Source organism: Taeniopygia guttata, chromosome 3 (assembly GCF_048771995.1).
Source record: "Taeniopygia guttata chromosome 3, bTaeGut7.mat, whole genome shotgun sequence".
Lineage (NCBI taxonomy): Eukaryota > Metazoa > Chordata > Aves > Passeriformes > Estrildidae > Taeniopygia > Taeniopygia guttata.
Genome location: NC_133027.1, coordinates 21,976,932 through 21,991,844, shown reverse-complemented (window position 1 = coordinate 21,991,844; position 14,913 = coordinate 21,976,932). Strand labels below are relative to the sequence as shown.

Here is a 14,913-nt window from a genome sequence, read left to right as displayed (position 1 = left end):
TGAAAAGTGTATAGTTCCTTATTCTAGTCTAAAACGGCCACTGGGTATTGTCAGACATCCTTTAATCAGTTTATTCTTTCCCAGTCCAGTTCTTCCTTCTTCATCCTTTTCTGGTGATCTCCAACACTTCTACAGAGTCATGGTAACAGGTATTGCTTGTAACAGCTCTGATAATGAGTCTAATTTACTTTTGCATTTGCAGAAGTTGGCATCATATGCCTATCCAACTAAAAGCAAAACAACCTTGACACCAAGGTAAGAGAACTTCTGGATTAACTAGAAGATTAAGAAAGTACATATTCTTCCTTTATTTTCTGCCCTCTAATTTCCATTTCCATGGAAACTGGGCTGGAAAGTACCAGCAGGCAGCCTGCAGCTGAACATCTGAATGAGAATGCTCATGTTTAACTCAGCAAGCAGACAGCAGGTGAAATCTGCAGGAACTGTCTAAAATCTATAACTACATCTTGAAAGCAAAAGGACAACTTCAGTTTCATCAACGAACTTCTAAAGAGGATGATATATCACCCCAATGAATATTCTTATGTGGCAGCAGTTGATAATCTGACTTCCTCTTTGATTCAAGAGGATATGATAGGAAAAAAATTATTTGTCACAATGGCACAAGGCAAAAATTCATCACAATTAATTTAATACTTCAAAATGTTCAGACAGAATATGCTAGTGAATATGGTAAAGATATTTTTGTAACAGGACTTTGGCTTCTGAACACTATGCTGTAACTCCTTCTGGCTGCTGTACAGTTCATACATACACATTGTCAGCCCAGTCATCTGGAAGGCTCTTCTTACAAATATCCATTGCATTTCAATAAATATATATATATATATATATATATACAGACAAACACACATATATATATATAAATTAACTAGCAGGCAGCAACATTTGTTAGTTATAAAATACATTGGTTTTGAGCACTAATTCACACTACTTGTATTTTAAAATCAAATAAGGTAACACAGTTGTAGTTAAAGGAAAAAAAAAACCAAAAAAACATGTTAACTTCTTTATCCAATTTAGTAAATTTTAGTTCAGGAATTCTATTTAACACCACCTTGGATTTTTCTCCAGTTCAATATTTGCTCTTCAAGCAACAGGAAGAAAAGCAAACAAGCAAAGGATGAAACATTACTGTCTGGGGCTGCGCTTTACCCAGTGAAGAGATTGGTTATTATTAAATTCCTGCTTTTGTATATAAAGCAATTACCATTCTCTCAAGAAGATATTACTCATTCTTTGCAGAAAGCAGAACATTGGTTTCACTTTTTTCAGTGCAATTTTAGGCAATGCAGTGGACAAAAGAGGATGATTATAATGAAGGATTTAACATCTTGCGCAAGTTCAATATCAGCACACAAGAGCTGACCTGAAAATGGGTTATGAAGAAACTTGAGACGGCATCAATCTTTTTTCCTTTTTTTTTTTTTCCTAAGAGTGTTGCTCAAAGTTTAAGAGAGCTATTTATCAGAATCAAGTCAGCAAGATAGCTGCAGATGCTCTTTATTGTACCTATGTTCTCCTTCAGGATGAGAGGGGAAATTCAAGATTAAAGCATCAAAGAATGAATCAGCCCAAGAAGCTTCTAGTGACTATTGATTCATTCCTTCCCTTGGGATCTTCAGTGGAAAAAATGAGCCCAAATTTGCAGTCCACCTCATACCAAACTCACAGCCACAATGGAAAAGAATATTATAGAGACTGTTTGTGCAATTTCCTCACATGATAGGAAACTAATACTTGTATATCAAGAGCACAACAGAGACAGACCAAACACACAGCTATCAGCATCTTTGCAGTGCAAGAATGTCCATTTAACAGCTGCAGCAATGTAAAAATCACACCGAGTGCCTTTTGTTAAGGAGTTCTATTATGTTTTACTTCACCAAAGGTATTTGTGCACACCTTGAGGATCATTTATTGTGCTAAATCATGATAGAGGGAGGCCTAGGATAAACAAAAATCAAACTCCAAGTAATTCACTCTTCTGCTCTAAGATTGCTTAAACACAAATACACAAAAGCATAAGCTTTCAGATATATTTCTTTTTATTTGCATGAAATTGTATACAGCTTAACAACCCACATGTACTGCCTGAAGAGTTCTATTTCAAGCAAGACTGGAAATAAAAATAAATTTTGAAAATACATACATTTAAATAAAAAGCAACCCACAGCAGGGTACAATGACTTCTCTGTTTCAAATCGGCATTTCTACCCCTCAATTTTTTGTTTAGGAATGCTGAAACATATTGCATTTAGTGGCTATCTTCATTTTGAGGGTAGAAACCAAGGGCACTGCTCATACTGCATGAACAGCTCTCTTATCCATTTACCATATCCAAGTACCTTACTAAGGGAGGGAGGAAGGACAGCCTTAGCATCTGCCTAAGGCTTATAGAAGTAATTCTCCAGTAATGGAAAGGACTTCTGAATTGGCTGAGGACTGCCCAGTAACAGGGGATGGATCATTGCTGGGAAATATTTATAAAGGGAATATGAGCTGACTGCCTGTGTACACAGAGGGTGGTGAGGTCCATCAAAAGGGGTGGGTTATCTCTCCCAGCTGGAGCTGGAGAGACAGAGGGCTATAATTCAAGAAAATAAGGAAGCTGCTCCCCACCAGGTCATGAGCACATTCACACTGTTTCCCCTTATGATCTTGTTACTAACACATGTACAGAGCATGTAGCTGCTTTTCTTCCAATTAACTTTATAACTGCTAATGCATCCCAGTTGTTGCTGTCTGGTAAGGAGATGGAAAGAAACTGAGCAGGGCCATCAATACAGTTATTACAGTAGGGTTATGGCATATAAGATGGAAGTGTAGAATAAAGGCGTCTGGTCTGGGATCTTCTGCTTCTTGAGTAATAGAATATGTGACAAATAAAGTTTCTGGATACCAGCTAACACACTAACAAGTACACATTGTGCCAGTGCATGCTATATGAACTTTTAATTAAGTAATGAAAATATCAATAATGGAAAACCACAAATAAATTATCACTTAAGAATTGAAACATCACTGTCTGTTAGCAAAATTTAATGCAATAAACTACTAGATGTATTCAGTGATTTAGAGAATTTGATTTTATAAAGTCTTTACATGTTTGAATATTAATCATTCTTTAACCTTTGAAACACCTAATCTCATTAAATAGGCATCTTCTTCCAAAACTGCATGCTATGGGATGGCTGAATTACATTTTTATGCTCCCTTTTGAAAGTCTTTGCAGGATATATTTTTATAGCTAAGTTATAAACACTGAGAACAGTTCATGGTAGAAGTACTAGCACACCATCACCACTGGAAGGAGATCACTGCTCCCACGTACCTATCTTTCCATGCATAGCTCTCTTCTCCAGTTTACAAATACAGAATACCAATACGGACAAAGCGTGGCCACTTCAAACTCCTATGCAGGATAGGAAGGGACAGTGAGATGTGCAGTTTTCTAAAGTACGGTCAATCAGGGACATATTACATCTCAGGCTTATTGCATATATTCCCCAAGAATCAAACTTAGGTCTGAAGGGCAGCCAGGCAAAGGGATGGCCTGGCAGCACTGGCCCCATCATTCCCAAGGGTATATTTCTTTCCCTGAGGTGCAGCCCCAGTGCTGACAGCATGGAAGAGTCTGGTCGGGGGGCACTCTTGAATGAGGAGCCCAAGAACACCAAGCTGCCTTCACTTGAACTGTTGAATGGCTATAACTGAAGAAACTGGTACTGCCTCTCTCCCTTTCACTCATTCTACTCCCTACAGCATCTTGTTTTCCCCCTAATGGTTTTGTCATCTCATATGGTTCTTCCCCACTCTCTTCTCCCATCCCTCCACCTAGTTCATTTCTCCTTGTCCTTCCTATTTATTAGGAACAACACCCAAGCTCAGTTCCTCCAAATGTCAACAGCTGAACACAAACACACAGCTCACAATCAAGTAATTTTTCTGGGCTCATTTACTGAGAGTGGGACTGGACAAGATTAAGTATGATGTATACATTTGAATGCAAATAGCACATTCCACATTTACACAAATTTATTGAATTTCTTTTTTTTAGTTTGGACTAGTTGATTTAGACCTAAAGTCTGACAAGACAAAGGTTCATTTATCTCTAACAGATGCAATTAATCAAAGTGTAATTCAGTCATTCTTTTAATCCAGACAGGAGGTAAAAAATCCCCCATGTTGTGTCTGAACTCTCCTTCTCTCTGCCAAGTGTTTAAACAGTTGGCAGAGAGAAGGATGTAATGGGGGGAATGTAAATGGGGGAAGTGGAGGAAATGGACCACTGATTTCATTTACTTTGCATCTTCTGGCAACTCCCCACTATATAGTAGGTAAGCATAAAAATAATACTGTAGCAGTGATACAGATGCAATAGGACTTACAGATATTTTCACATGTAAGTGTGCTTGAGTTGTACAGCAGCTGTTAACATACCAAAGCCTGACAGATTTCCTCTTCAAAGAGCTTCGTTCAAAATTTTCAAAACCAAATTTCACATTAGCAAGCTCCTCCTTTCTTTCTTATGTCCAAATGAAAGCACTATTCCAGGTGACTGAGATTTTAGATAAACGGTTTTCTTGATATTGGTTGTAAAGACTCATTATACCTCTCCAGAAAAATGGTCAGTCTTAGTGCCCAGCTCCAGGCCATCACTTCATGTAACTCTAGCTTTGATATCTACATGATACACTTTATATAAGTTAAGAAGAGTTTGGTTGGCTAGAGAAGCTGAATCAAATTCCTATATTACAAATAAAAGGAAAAAATAATTGGCACGGGATAGCAGCAAAGGAGCACACAGACTGGGCTGAGATCATTACACCAAGCCCAGTTTTCAGGAGCTCTTGAAATTGTTATGAAGGCCAAAGTCTGCCTGCAATTTCTTCACTAATTATAAAATTCTCAATTCGTGCTGCAATTGGTGTGTTATGAACTACGTTACTAGAGTTCTTCTATCATGTTCACAGTCTAAAACAGAAATCAGATTTTAAATTTCATTTGAACATTGGCAGGTAACCACAAATCCCAATACAGTTCAACACAGTTGTCAAGTTCTCTCTGTAATCACCTTTTGTACAAACTGTGCCCAAAATACAGGTAATAACAAGCCAAGGAGCAAACTGGTTTATTTTAATGGTACCTACTGGGAAACGGATATGCAAATTTAAGAGATGCCAGCAATCATGTATATTCTATTACAAAGATACAGGGAAAAAAAGCTGCATTTTTCTTCCTACTTCTCTAAAATTAGTCTGTCAAATCATATCCAGAGTTGCATATGCTGTCATTTTCAATCAATTTATAGTATTTTTAAAAATATTTTAAAAGTTATTTTAAAAGAAATTGCTTTTTCCTGTAATAAAAGAATGTAAAATTAAATAATGTCTTTCTTCTCTTCCAATATTGTTCTCATCAACTTATTTGTTCTTTCACAAACACATTACTCTAAGTTTCTTCTGCACAACAGTAAGATATTATTAGTGACACTGCTTCTGACTACTCATTTAGTCTACTCCTCTACTCTGAAAAATAAGCATATGGCAAGCATTTATCTGCAGTCAGAGCTACATGCAACTTAATGCTTAGCACTTCTGTGAATCAACAGGGCCAGACTGCAGACTCCAGTATTAAACCCCTTTTTCTTGAAAAAGTAGTAACTTTATAATTAAAAACATATAAAAGCTTCAGAAGTATATACAATTAACTTTATAAGCGAGACCTGAGAGCAACCTCTACAATGGTGCCACCTCACGAATGTTAACAGAATACATAAAATCTTCTCATGAAAGCAGGTAATTTAAACAAAACATCCAAGTTAACCCTCCCTATAAGATAATTTCAATTAGTATAAAGAGCAAACAAGGCCTCTCTATATAATACAATTTTTGTTTGTGTTTCTTCAAATCATATTACAATATTAACTCATTAAGAAAAAAGTTTACCTGTGTTCCTGTCAGGTAAAATACAGCAATGCTTCTGCAGTATGCCCGGCAGAACCTGTGGCAATAAAGAAGCAGGTGTTAATGGATATATTTATTTTAACATCATATGAAGAAAAGCCAGAGATTGCTGGAATGATGCATTTGCTGCATTTGATCAAGATTTGTGCTCTCAAAATGGAATCCAAATTAACTATCATGTGATGTAAAGGTGAATTCTGTTCATCAGGAACTGCAGAGATGAATCTTGCAAAATTAGTTGCTTACTACCTGCCTGTAAAGTTAGTTTCACATTCTCTCATTGATTATAATATCAAAAGTTGATTCAAAAACCTAAGACCATAATCAAACATGCTCAACTTAGAAAGACAGTATGTTATCAGTCAGTGATGCTGCTGTCCCTGATTTCACACATGTGGCCCTGGGGTTGTGACATGCAGCTTGTTGCAAACCTCTCAGGTCCAAATTTCAAAGCACAGCATTTTGCTGCCCACACAGCCTGTTCCAGTGGACAACAAAAAACTCCAGAAGCTTGTGTAGGAAATTCAAGGGAATGGGGACAGAGAAGATCCACATTTTGTAGTCCACCACATCCACCATGGTGCAATGCTTTTGGCAGCCACTGAGGAATGCTGCAGAAGCTGATCACCACCCCTGTCAGCACAATGGGTCAGGACCTGGTAATAAGAAACAAAGACTCTCAAGGCATTCACGGAAAGCTAATTCACTTTATTAAGAAACCCATTGCTTTTTACACCCTGGTTTGCTCCAGGTGGACCTGATTGGTCCTTTAATTAAAACACCATCACAATTGGCTAATTAAGAAACCACCCTTTGGTAAACAAATCTCCATAATACATTCCACATGTTCACAACAACAGGTAAGGTAAATTAAGATAAGAATAGTTTCTAATTATTTTCTCTTATCTTCTCACAGCCTTTCCCAGAATGATGCATAAGAAAGTTGTCTGTTGCTCTCTGTGACCAGAGAGCTGCTAGCACACACCACTGGCCCTTTCCCATAGGCAGGACCTCATCCTTCTTCATAGATTTAAATATTAAATTCACAAATTTTGGTGCAGACAATCAGCTTTGGTACTCCTACTAGCAACAACCTGTACTTAAAGCACCCAATACTTAATTTTAATCTGAATTTAAAATCTAGAATTTGCACCCTAGACAATGATATGAGCATCAGTAAAACTGTAGCTTCTGAGAAAAAGCCAATTAAAAATCATGCTCTATGACAGCTTCTTCAAATTTACCCTTGAAGATCAACATGTACCCTTTAAAGTCTGAAATGCAAAAGAAAAAAAACCCACTTAATTTCTACAGACAGCAGGCCAGCACCACCACTGTCAGGAAATCCTGGGCTTCCAACCTCTAAGAAGGTCCCAAGCACTACCACAGCTGGTACTAAGTTCTGAAAATCCAGGAAGTAAAATATTTCAGGGAATAGAGACATTTCTATTTTTCCCAGAGATTGCTTTTGCTATTTGGCCAAGAGTAGCAGCCAGGGACGAGCGTGCTCAGAGCCAGGCCTGCACAGCCCCGGGCAGGGCTCGCATCCCCATTCCTCCCTGCGGGACTTTTCCAGTGCTCGACTTCAGAGCACCCAGAAGGAGCAACACCTCAGCCTGTGTGTCCTCCAGCGAAACAATTTAAAGTCCTAAGAACCTTGCTGCACCATGCTTCCCCCTGAATGCACACATGCAGAGGCAGGGCCATTGCAAAACATGGCTCCCATTGCCATTATTGCTTCCCAACTCAGCCTGTGGCCAGAAAGCCTCCCTGAATAAAAGCAATGGGTACAACTGACAGAGATGAGAACGGCCTCCCCATCCAACTCAGTTGAATTTCACAGAAGGCACAGCATTTAAATGTAAGATTTTACAAAAGTAATTCACTTGTTTTGGCATTATTCTAAACCTAAGCTTGTGGATAAAAGGTAAAAAAAATAAATCAGCTTGCTTTACCCTGCTTCATAGGCAGCAGGCAGTTTGTATTTTGGGAAAAATCAATGGCACAAATAATAATTTTCTGAAAACCACACTCACCATTCTACAGTGTTTCTTACATTTTAGAATTTTTTTAAAAACTGATAATTCTTGGAAGTACGATGTCATATGTACAAATTATAGAATTTTCTTTACAGCCATGGATAGAAATAACAGCAGTCTTACAGGCATCGAAAGCATAAAAATTAGAAGCAGAGAACAAAGAAATCCTAAAATGAGCTAAGACAGTCTTTCAAAGCAGTGTAATACAAGGACTGAATTTCAAAAAATACTGCCTTACGCAGACATAAAGTAATATTTAGTTCCTCAGGAATCTGTCATATTTTCTTCCCCAAATTCACAAACTATGAAGAAGCATTATGAATTTATTATGACCTCCCAATTAATCAAATTAAGACTGAAATTAAAATTAGAGACAAGAAAAAAAAAAAAAAGGCAGGCCTGAAGTTGTAAGACAAATTCAATGGAGAAGTAAAAAAAGCTCTAGAAAATAGTTTATCTAGAAAATAGATATAGATAAAAGAACAGATGTGAAAAAAAAAACACACACACAAAAAACCCACTTATTTGTCCCTTTCCTTCACTCTCTTTAAGTGCTAAGTAGGCAAACAGTATGGCAAAGTCTTAAACAATGCTTCCTGCTCCCCAGCCCTCTAACATGTTTACCCTGCACAAAGCCAGTTTCTGGCTGGTAGGAGTTTGATATCAACCTCCCACTTACTTATCTATAGTATACAGATTTTTACACTGTACCCATCTCCATGGTATCCAAGAGCCTTTTCACACTGCTCTCCTCCCACTTTCTCCCCACTTTGTTTCTCTCCTCCCTAGGGAAACTGACAGGAGAATTCCTCAGCAAAACTGTCACCTTTCCCTCTACAAGCCTCTCCTTTCCCCTGCTGCTTTCCTTTCATTCATTTGCATGCTGTAATATCCAGTTTATTGCTTAAAATGCCTAAAATACCTTATCAGTCTCAGACATTTTTTTTTTCTCTAATTTTACAGAAGATCCTTAGATTATTTTCTTTTTATTTTGATTGTTTGAAATTTGAGGGAAAATCCTTACCAAAAGCAGACTTGGATTGGTTTCTGCAGTAGAAATCAAAATATGTGAGCAACTGGGGCGGGGAGGGGAAGGCAAAAGAGAAACAGGTTTCAATGATATTAACTGATGATTTAACCTTCAATTGTTTTATAAGCTCTCAGCTGGGAGTTAAGGCATTGCAATACTAAATTAAAAATGGACTCATAGATGCAGAAACAGAATAAATAATACAGCAGGTGGTATGTCCTTCACATCAAGGTGCTTCCCTAGCAGTAGGCAAATTAACTTTGGTCAATTGTATACAGCTAGACAGTCACATGTAGCAGGAACATAGTCTTTGCTTATGATGCCAAGATGAAAGCATCCTCAAATTCAGTGAAAAATACTAATTGTCATGGTTGAATATTGATTTGGGTGTATTTACATTTGTTTTCATTATAGGTTGCTGTGCATAGAGATATATAATATATAGCTGTCATAATCAGTGTTCAAATTTTAATCTGTAGCTAGACATTATATAGGTATTCAAAAAGCTTCTCAGAGCAGCACAGGGTAGCAACAGAGTTGGTTTAGGTTTAATAGAGATCATATTTTTATAAGTTTGCTTGGAAACTTTCCTTCAATTTCTTTAAAATAAGACAGATAAGAGTTCAGTACACAACTTTTTTTTTTTTTTTTGTAGAGTGATATAACAAGAACTAGAATTTATTCCTGAAAAAATAATTGAAGTTTGGAAAGTATTAACTTCAAACCCACTAAAAAAATCCCCACTTTAGAGAGACGCAGAAATGTGAAGCAAAATAATTCTTGTGTGCAAAAAGACTTCTGTGAAATGGATATCTACTCACTTAAAAGGATCTGCTGCACAAAGATGATCAGGCCTCTCTTTGGTATTGAATGATAAAATGTTTTGCTTTCTACTCCACTTATAATTGGACTGCTAAAATAGCCATAGAAAAATGAGCTAGGTACTATTTTTCTTTCTCCATTTACATTTTTTTTCTGCTAAAAATTGAGTCAACTGAAAATTAATGTTTCCCAGGTCCAAATTTGCAGAACAACCAACTCAGGAGTCTGAATGCTTGATAAGTGAAGTTTAAGGCAGAACTTAACAAGGATTTATACTGTGATTTGTAATTTGCCAGAAGGAAAGTAGCTCAACTTGAATTTCAGGTCCAAGATGGGACAATATTTTTCTGTTTTTACATCCTAGAAATCCAGTGAACCCAAAGACTAGAAATTCAGAATACACCCTTTTAAGCATGCCATCCACACAGGTCCTGTTTGTGGCCCTTGTGGTCAAGGGCAATGGCAACCACTTCCAAGGACTGCCTCTGGAGCCCCCTATGCTCCAAACCTCCCTCCCCACAAAACTATTACAATCAGCATATGAGGCATTTTGATTGCAAGAGTAGGGTAACATTAAAAAATAAAATGTGTCAAAAACATACTGGGAACATCCACATCACTTTATAAAATTTCAGAGAAATAAGATTCCAGAATTTGAGATTTACTCCTCTACTGATTGTTGCAAAGAAATGGTCCATGGGCAGAATCAGTCACCAAGTGAGCCCTGCATCTTCTGTGGAAGCAGTACATACTGGAGACAATTCAGGTTAGATATTTGGGTATGAACCAGTGAGTTGTCTTTTTGTCTTTCAAACCTTGTGTCACTTCTTTGGAAAAGAGAGACACCTCCGAGACCTTGCTACCTTCACTGCTCTGTGCTAAGCACTGCTGCCTTCCTACCATCCACACAAGCCTCACGGAACTAATTTTGTCTGTTTTCATTCTAAGGATCATACCCATTCTATCTCTGTATTTAGTTTTCCTTATATTTGTCTCAGGGTTTTTGTTTTAAGAAAAAATTTCTTTGTCAGCTACTACAGAGAGGTTTTGGAAGAATGTTTGTAATAGGTCTTAAACCACCGGAAATTCTGTGCTCATGCTTCTCTGAATGTCTTTTGTTGCCTTCTGTAATTAAAGGGGTCTATTATATTTTTGTTTTAATATGTGTTACTGTTTTCATCTATTTTTGACTTCATATCTGAGGATTTTAGATGTCTCTGTCCCATTAGCACTTTTGAAGGAGAATGAACCTCTCTGGAAGTTATTCACTGGTGCTGCTTAAGCAGAAGTGTTTGGGATTTGGATGCTCACAGCAGCCACTTATCTGGCAGGTCTGTAAAGTTATCTGACTTAAGACAGGGTGTTAAGTAGGCAACTAGGCAAGATTTCCTGTTCACAAGCTGTTGGGTGCTACAAACCACCATAAATCAAAGGCTTAACATTACAGCAAAACCATAATTCTTTGAGAGCAGACCGGCATAAGAGGAAATTGTTTTAAACTAAAAGTGGAGACATTTAGATTAGATAGTAGGAAGAAATGCTTTCATCAGAGGGCAATGAGGCACTGGAACAGGTTGCCCAGAGAAGTTGTGGATGCCCTTTCCCTGAAAGTATGCAAGGTCAGGTTGGATGGGACTTTGACCACCAACCTAGTGGAAGGTGTTCCTGCCTATGGCATGGGAGTTGGAACTAGATGATCTTTAAGACCCCTTCTAACCCAAGTTTCCTATAATTCTATGATGATTCAACCAGGTGGTGAAGTGCTGTATCAAGGCTGCTTGCCTTCAGATTTCTAACAATATGCAGTTGGTTCAACCTACCAAAGCCAAATCTGAACTTCATAACACTCCCATAAGCATAATTATATTTGCTTAAGCTTTTTGAGGGGTATCCGGGGAGTGCATCAACAAATACAAGCTATCATTTCCATTCCTGTAAGAACTCAAAAGAATAAAGTTAATTACTAGTGTGCCTCTTCTATGTCTGAGTCGAACCTGATATTGATACAGCCTACACCAGCATCAGCAACAGTTCCAAGTAACCCCTGAAATCAGTCCTTCAAATAACTAGCTCTGGCAGAAAAAAGCATCAGGACCAGTGGCACCTGCCTTCCCAAGGCTTCCTCCTAAACCACGTGTTCCCTGCCAGAGAAACTCAGACCCCACCTTGCAACAGCAAAGCTGGCCCAAGTAGAACATATTAAGATTTTATTTGGTTTCTTGTCTCTGTCTGGTACTGCCAGAAGTAGTAGAGATTTTTGCAAGACCTTTCAATCATTGCCTGTGAGCTGTCAGTTCTTCTGCCCTCCCAAGGAAACAGCCTTTTTTCTTAGCTCCTGATGAGATGTGCCCTGCTGCAAAGGCAGCCTGTGCCAAAATGTCTCCCACCCACGGCAGTGCAAGTGAGAAGCCTATCTTGTCAGTTCATTTCATTGTATTCTGATGAGATAGCCCAGACTGCCCAATTATATTTCCTAAGATTTTACTAGATTGCTATTGTCCAATATCCAATTTCTCATATACACTGATAAACATCCAATATCCAACTTCACATATACACTGATGTTTTAATTCCTTTTTCCGAAAGCTAATTTAATGTCCAAACAGAACTTGCTAATGATTTATCTGCTTTGTGGGGTTTTTAGTAAAAGTATTTTCCTTTATCGTCCTCTGCCTTAGTCACCATTCCCAATTAGTTATCAAGAACAAAAATAAAACATAATGATTTTGTGGAAAGGTAAAGTTACAATAAAAATAAATAAATCATGTTTGCTATATATCAAACACTTTTGCATTGTATCAACATAATTATCACTGCACACCTTATCACATTTAAATAAGTAAATTGTGTCCTTTTCCTTTCAAATAAAAGGAAATGTTAAAGAGGATGAATTTCAAAAATATTCTGAAAATATTACAATATCCATACTAATACATGTTCTTTCAGATTTTATTACATCTCAAAAAATGCAACTTCTCTACAACTCTCTCCATGATTAAAGGAAGTACTGACAGCAACAACAGAAAGAACATTTCCTTAGCAGAGTTTTCACAAAAGGTGACAGACATTTAAGTAATGAGGAAATAATTGACTGCATTATCTACTTTTTATATTTCAATCAAAACTAAGAGAAAATAACTCCAGAAGAGAGGGAATAGTGCTACAGATAACATAGCTGATCTCCTTGCACTGCCATTGGCTTCATTACTCCTTCTAAAAGTTACCATGACCAGTTAAGCTGAAACACAAGTTTGATAATTTTTTGATGAACCAGGAAAGAAAACATGACATTATGACACTTTTCAGAGTAATGTTAGCATGAATCTTCATTAGAATGAACTAATTATAATTGCCCTACAGTTAATACATACTTATAAACAGTAGTCTTTTAGAAGTAAACATCTGAAGTATAATCCACATTGCTTTCATAAGAATATAATATACAGACTAAATAAACTAGCCAAGCCTGAGGGAAAAACCTGTGTAGACTGGAATTAGCTCTGAAGTGATTCAAAATAATACCTTAAGACAGTCTTTTCATACTTAATACTTTTTTAATAGTAGGAAAATAAGTAGTGGTGCTGGCAATAGCCACAAACCCTATTTATTTCTAACTTCCTTTTCAGTATTTAGACAGAGATCAATACATCAGCAAGAGCAATAGACTCTTTTAAATCTTTCATTTGTCAGAAATTTACACCCTTGACTGACAGAACAAGACTTTGCTGCAGTGATACATATACTTGTGACCTCTGAGTCCAATTACTGTAATTGGCAGCACTTACAAGAGACTCCACAAATTATTTAAGACACTTCAGACTAAACACAGCATGGTAAATACAGGTCCATTTGGAACTCTCCACTTTGTTATTCAAATAATTGCACCATTACACCATTGTCCAAAACTATGCCTTCAACAATCTGGAATAAGCAATGTCAAAGTTCTCTGAAACTGAGAAACGATGATGCTCTCAAAGTGCTCTGAATATGAGTGATGATGATGTGGTCCTTCCCAGACTAGCATTGCTGGGAGGAAGAGGCCAAGACTTTTCAGTTGATGTTTGAGTTCCTTTTTCCAAAAGTAAATTAATAGGAGGATAAACTTCAGGACAATAGCAATAGCATTTTCAACTTTTTTTTCAGGAGAAAGCATTCCTAAGTATCTCATCATCTAAGCAGGCTGACCATGAACCAGCAGCACACCCACATGACCAAGAGGGCCAATGCCATCCTGGCCTGTATCAGGAATAGTATGGCCAGCAGGACTGACCATCCTTCCCCTGTAGTCTGCACTGGTGAGGCCACACCTTGAGTCCTGTGTTCAGTTCTGGGCCCCCCCCAATTTAGGAAGCACGTTGAGGGGCTGAAGCATATCCAGAGAAGGGCAGCTAGGCCGGTGAAAAGTCTGGAACACAAGTCCTCTGAGGATTGGCTGAGAGAGCTGGGGTTGTTTAGCCTGAAGAAGAAGAGGTTCAGGGGAGACCTTATCACTCTCTACAGGCGCCTGAAAGGAGGTTGCAGCCACGTGGGGATTGGTCTCTTCTCCCAGGCAACAAGTGTCAACTTGTTGGTTTCTTCTCCCAGGCAACAGAGTCTTAAGCTGCATCAACGGAAGTTCAGGTTGAAAATTAGGAAGAAATTCTTCTCAGAAAGGGTGATTTGGCATTGGAATGCCAGGGAGGTGGTGGAATCACAGTCCCTGAGGTGTTTAAGGAAAGACTGGATGTGGCACTCTGTGCCATGGTCTGGTTGACAAGATGGTGCTGGGTCATGGGTTGGACTCAGTGATCTCAGAGGTCTTTTCCAACCTATTTGATCCTGTGGTTTTGTGATCAGATATACAGTCATTGCACACATTTAGCAACCAAAATAAACAAATTCACTTCCCTGAGACTGTACCTGAGATACAAGTCTTGGTGTAAAATAGAAATCACTAACATTTCTTCTATCTTTTACCATCATGAGCAGCACTGACATCTCTTATCTAACGGCAATAGCCTAGTTGCAAGACATCCTGTCTCTGGCATGATAG

At 37.9% G+C, this 14,913-nt stretch overlaps 1 protein-coding gene across 13 annotated transcripts in view; it reads right to left on the bottom strand.

The window, feature by feature from the left end:
* DLGAP2 (DLG associated protein 2) overlaps positions 1 to 14,913 on the bottom strand; it is a 447,444-nt gene that overhangs the window by 365,943 nt on the left and 66,588 nt on the right. For all 13 annotated transcript variants that reach the window (XM_030267281.4, XM_041714762.2, XM_072926394.1 and 10 more), the window contains exon 2: positions 5,973 to 6,027. In XM_030267281.4, coding sequence (XP_030123141.4) covers positions 5,973 to 6,027 — 55 coding nt within the window. The remainder of the gene's footprint in view (positions 1 to 5,972; positions 6,028 to 14,913) is intronic.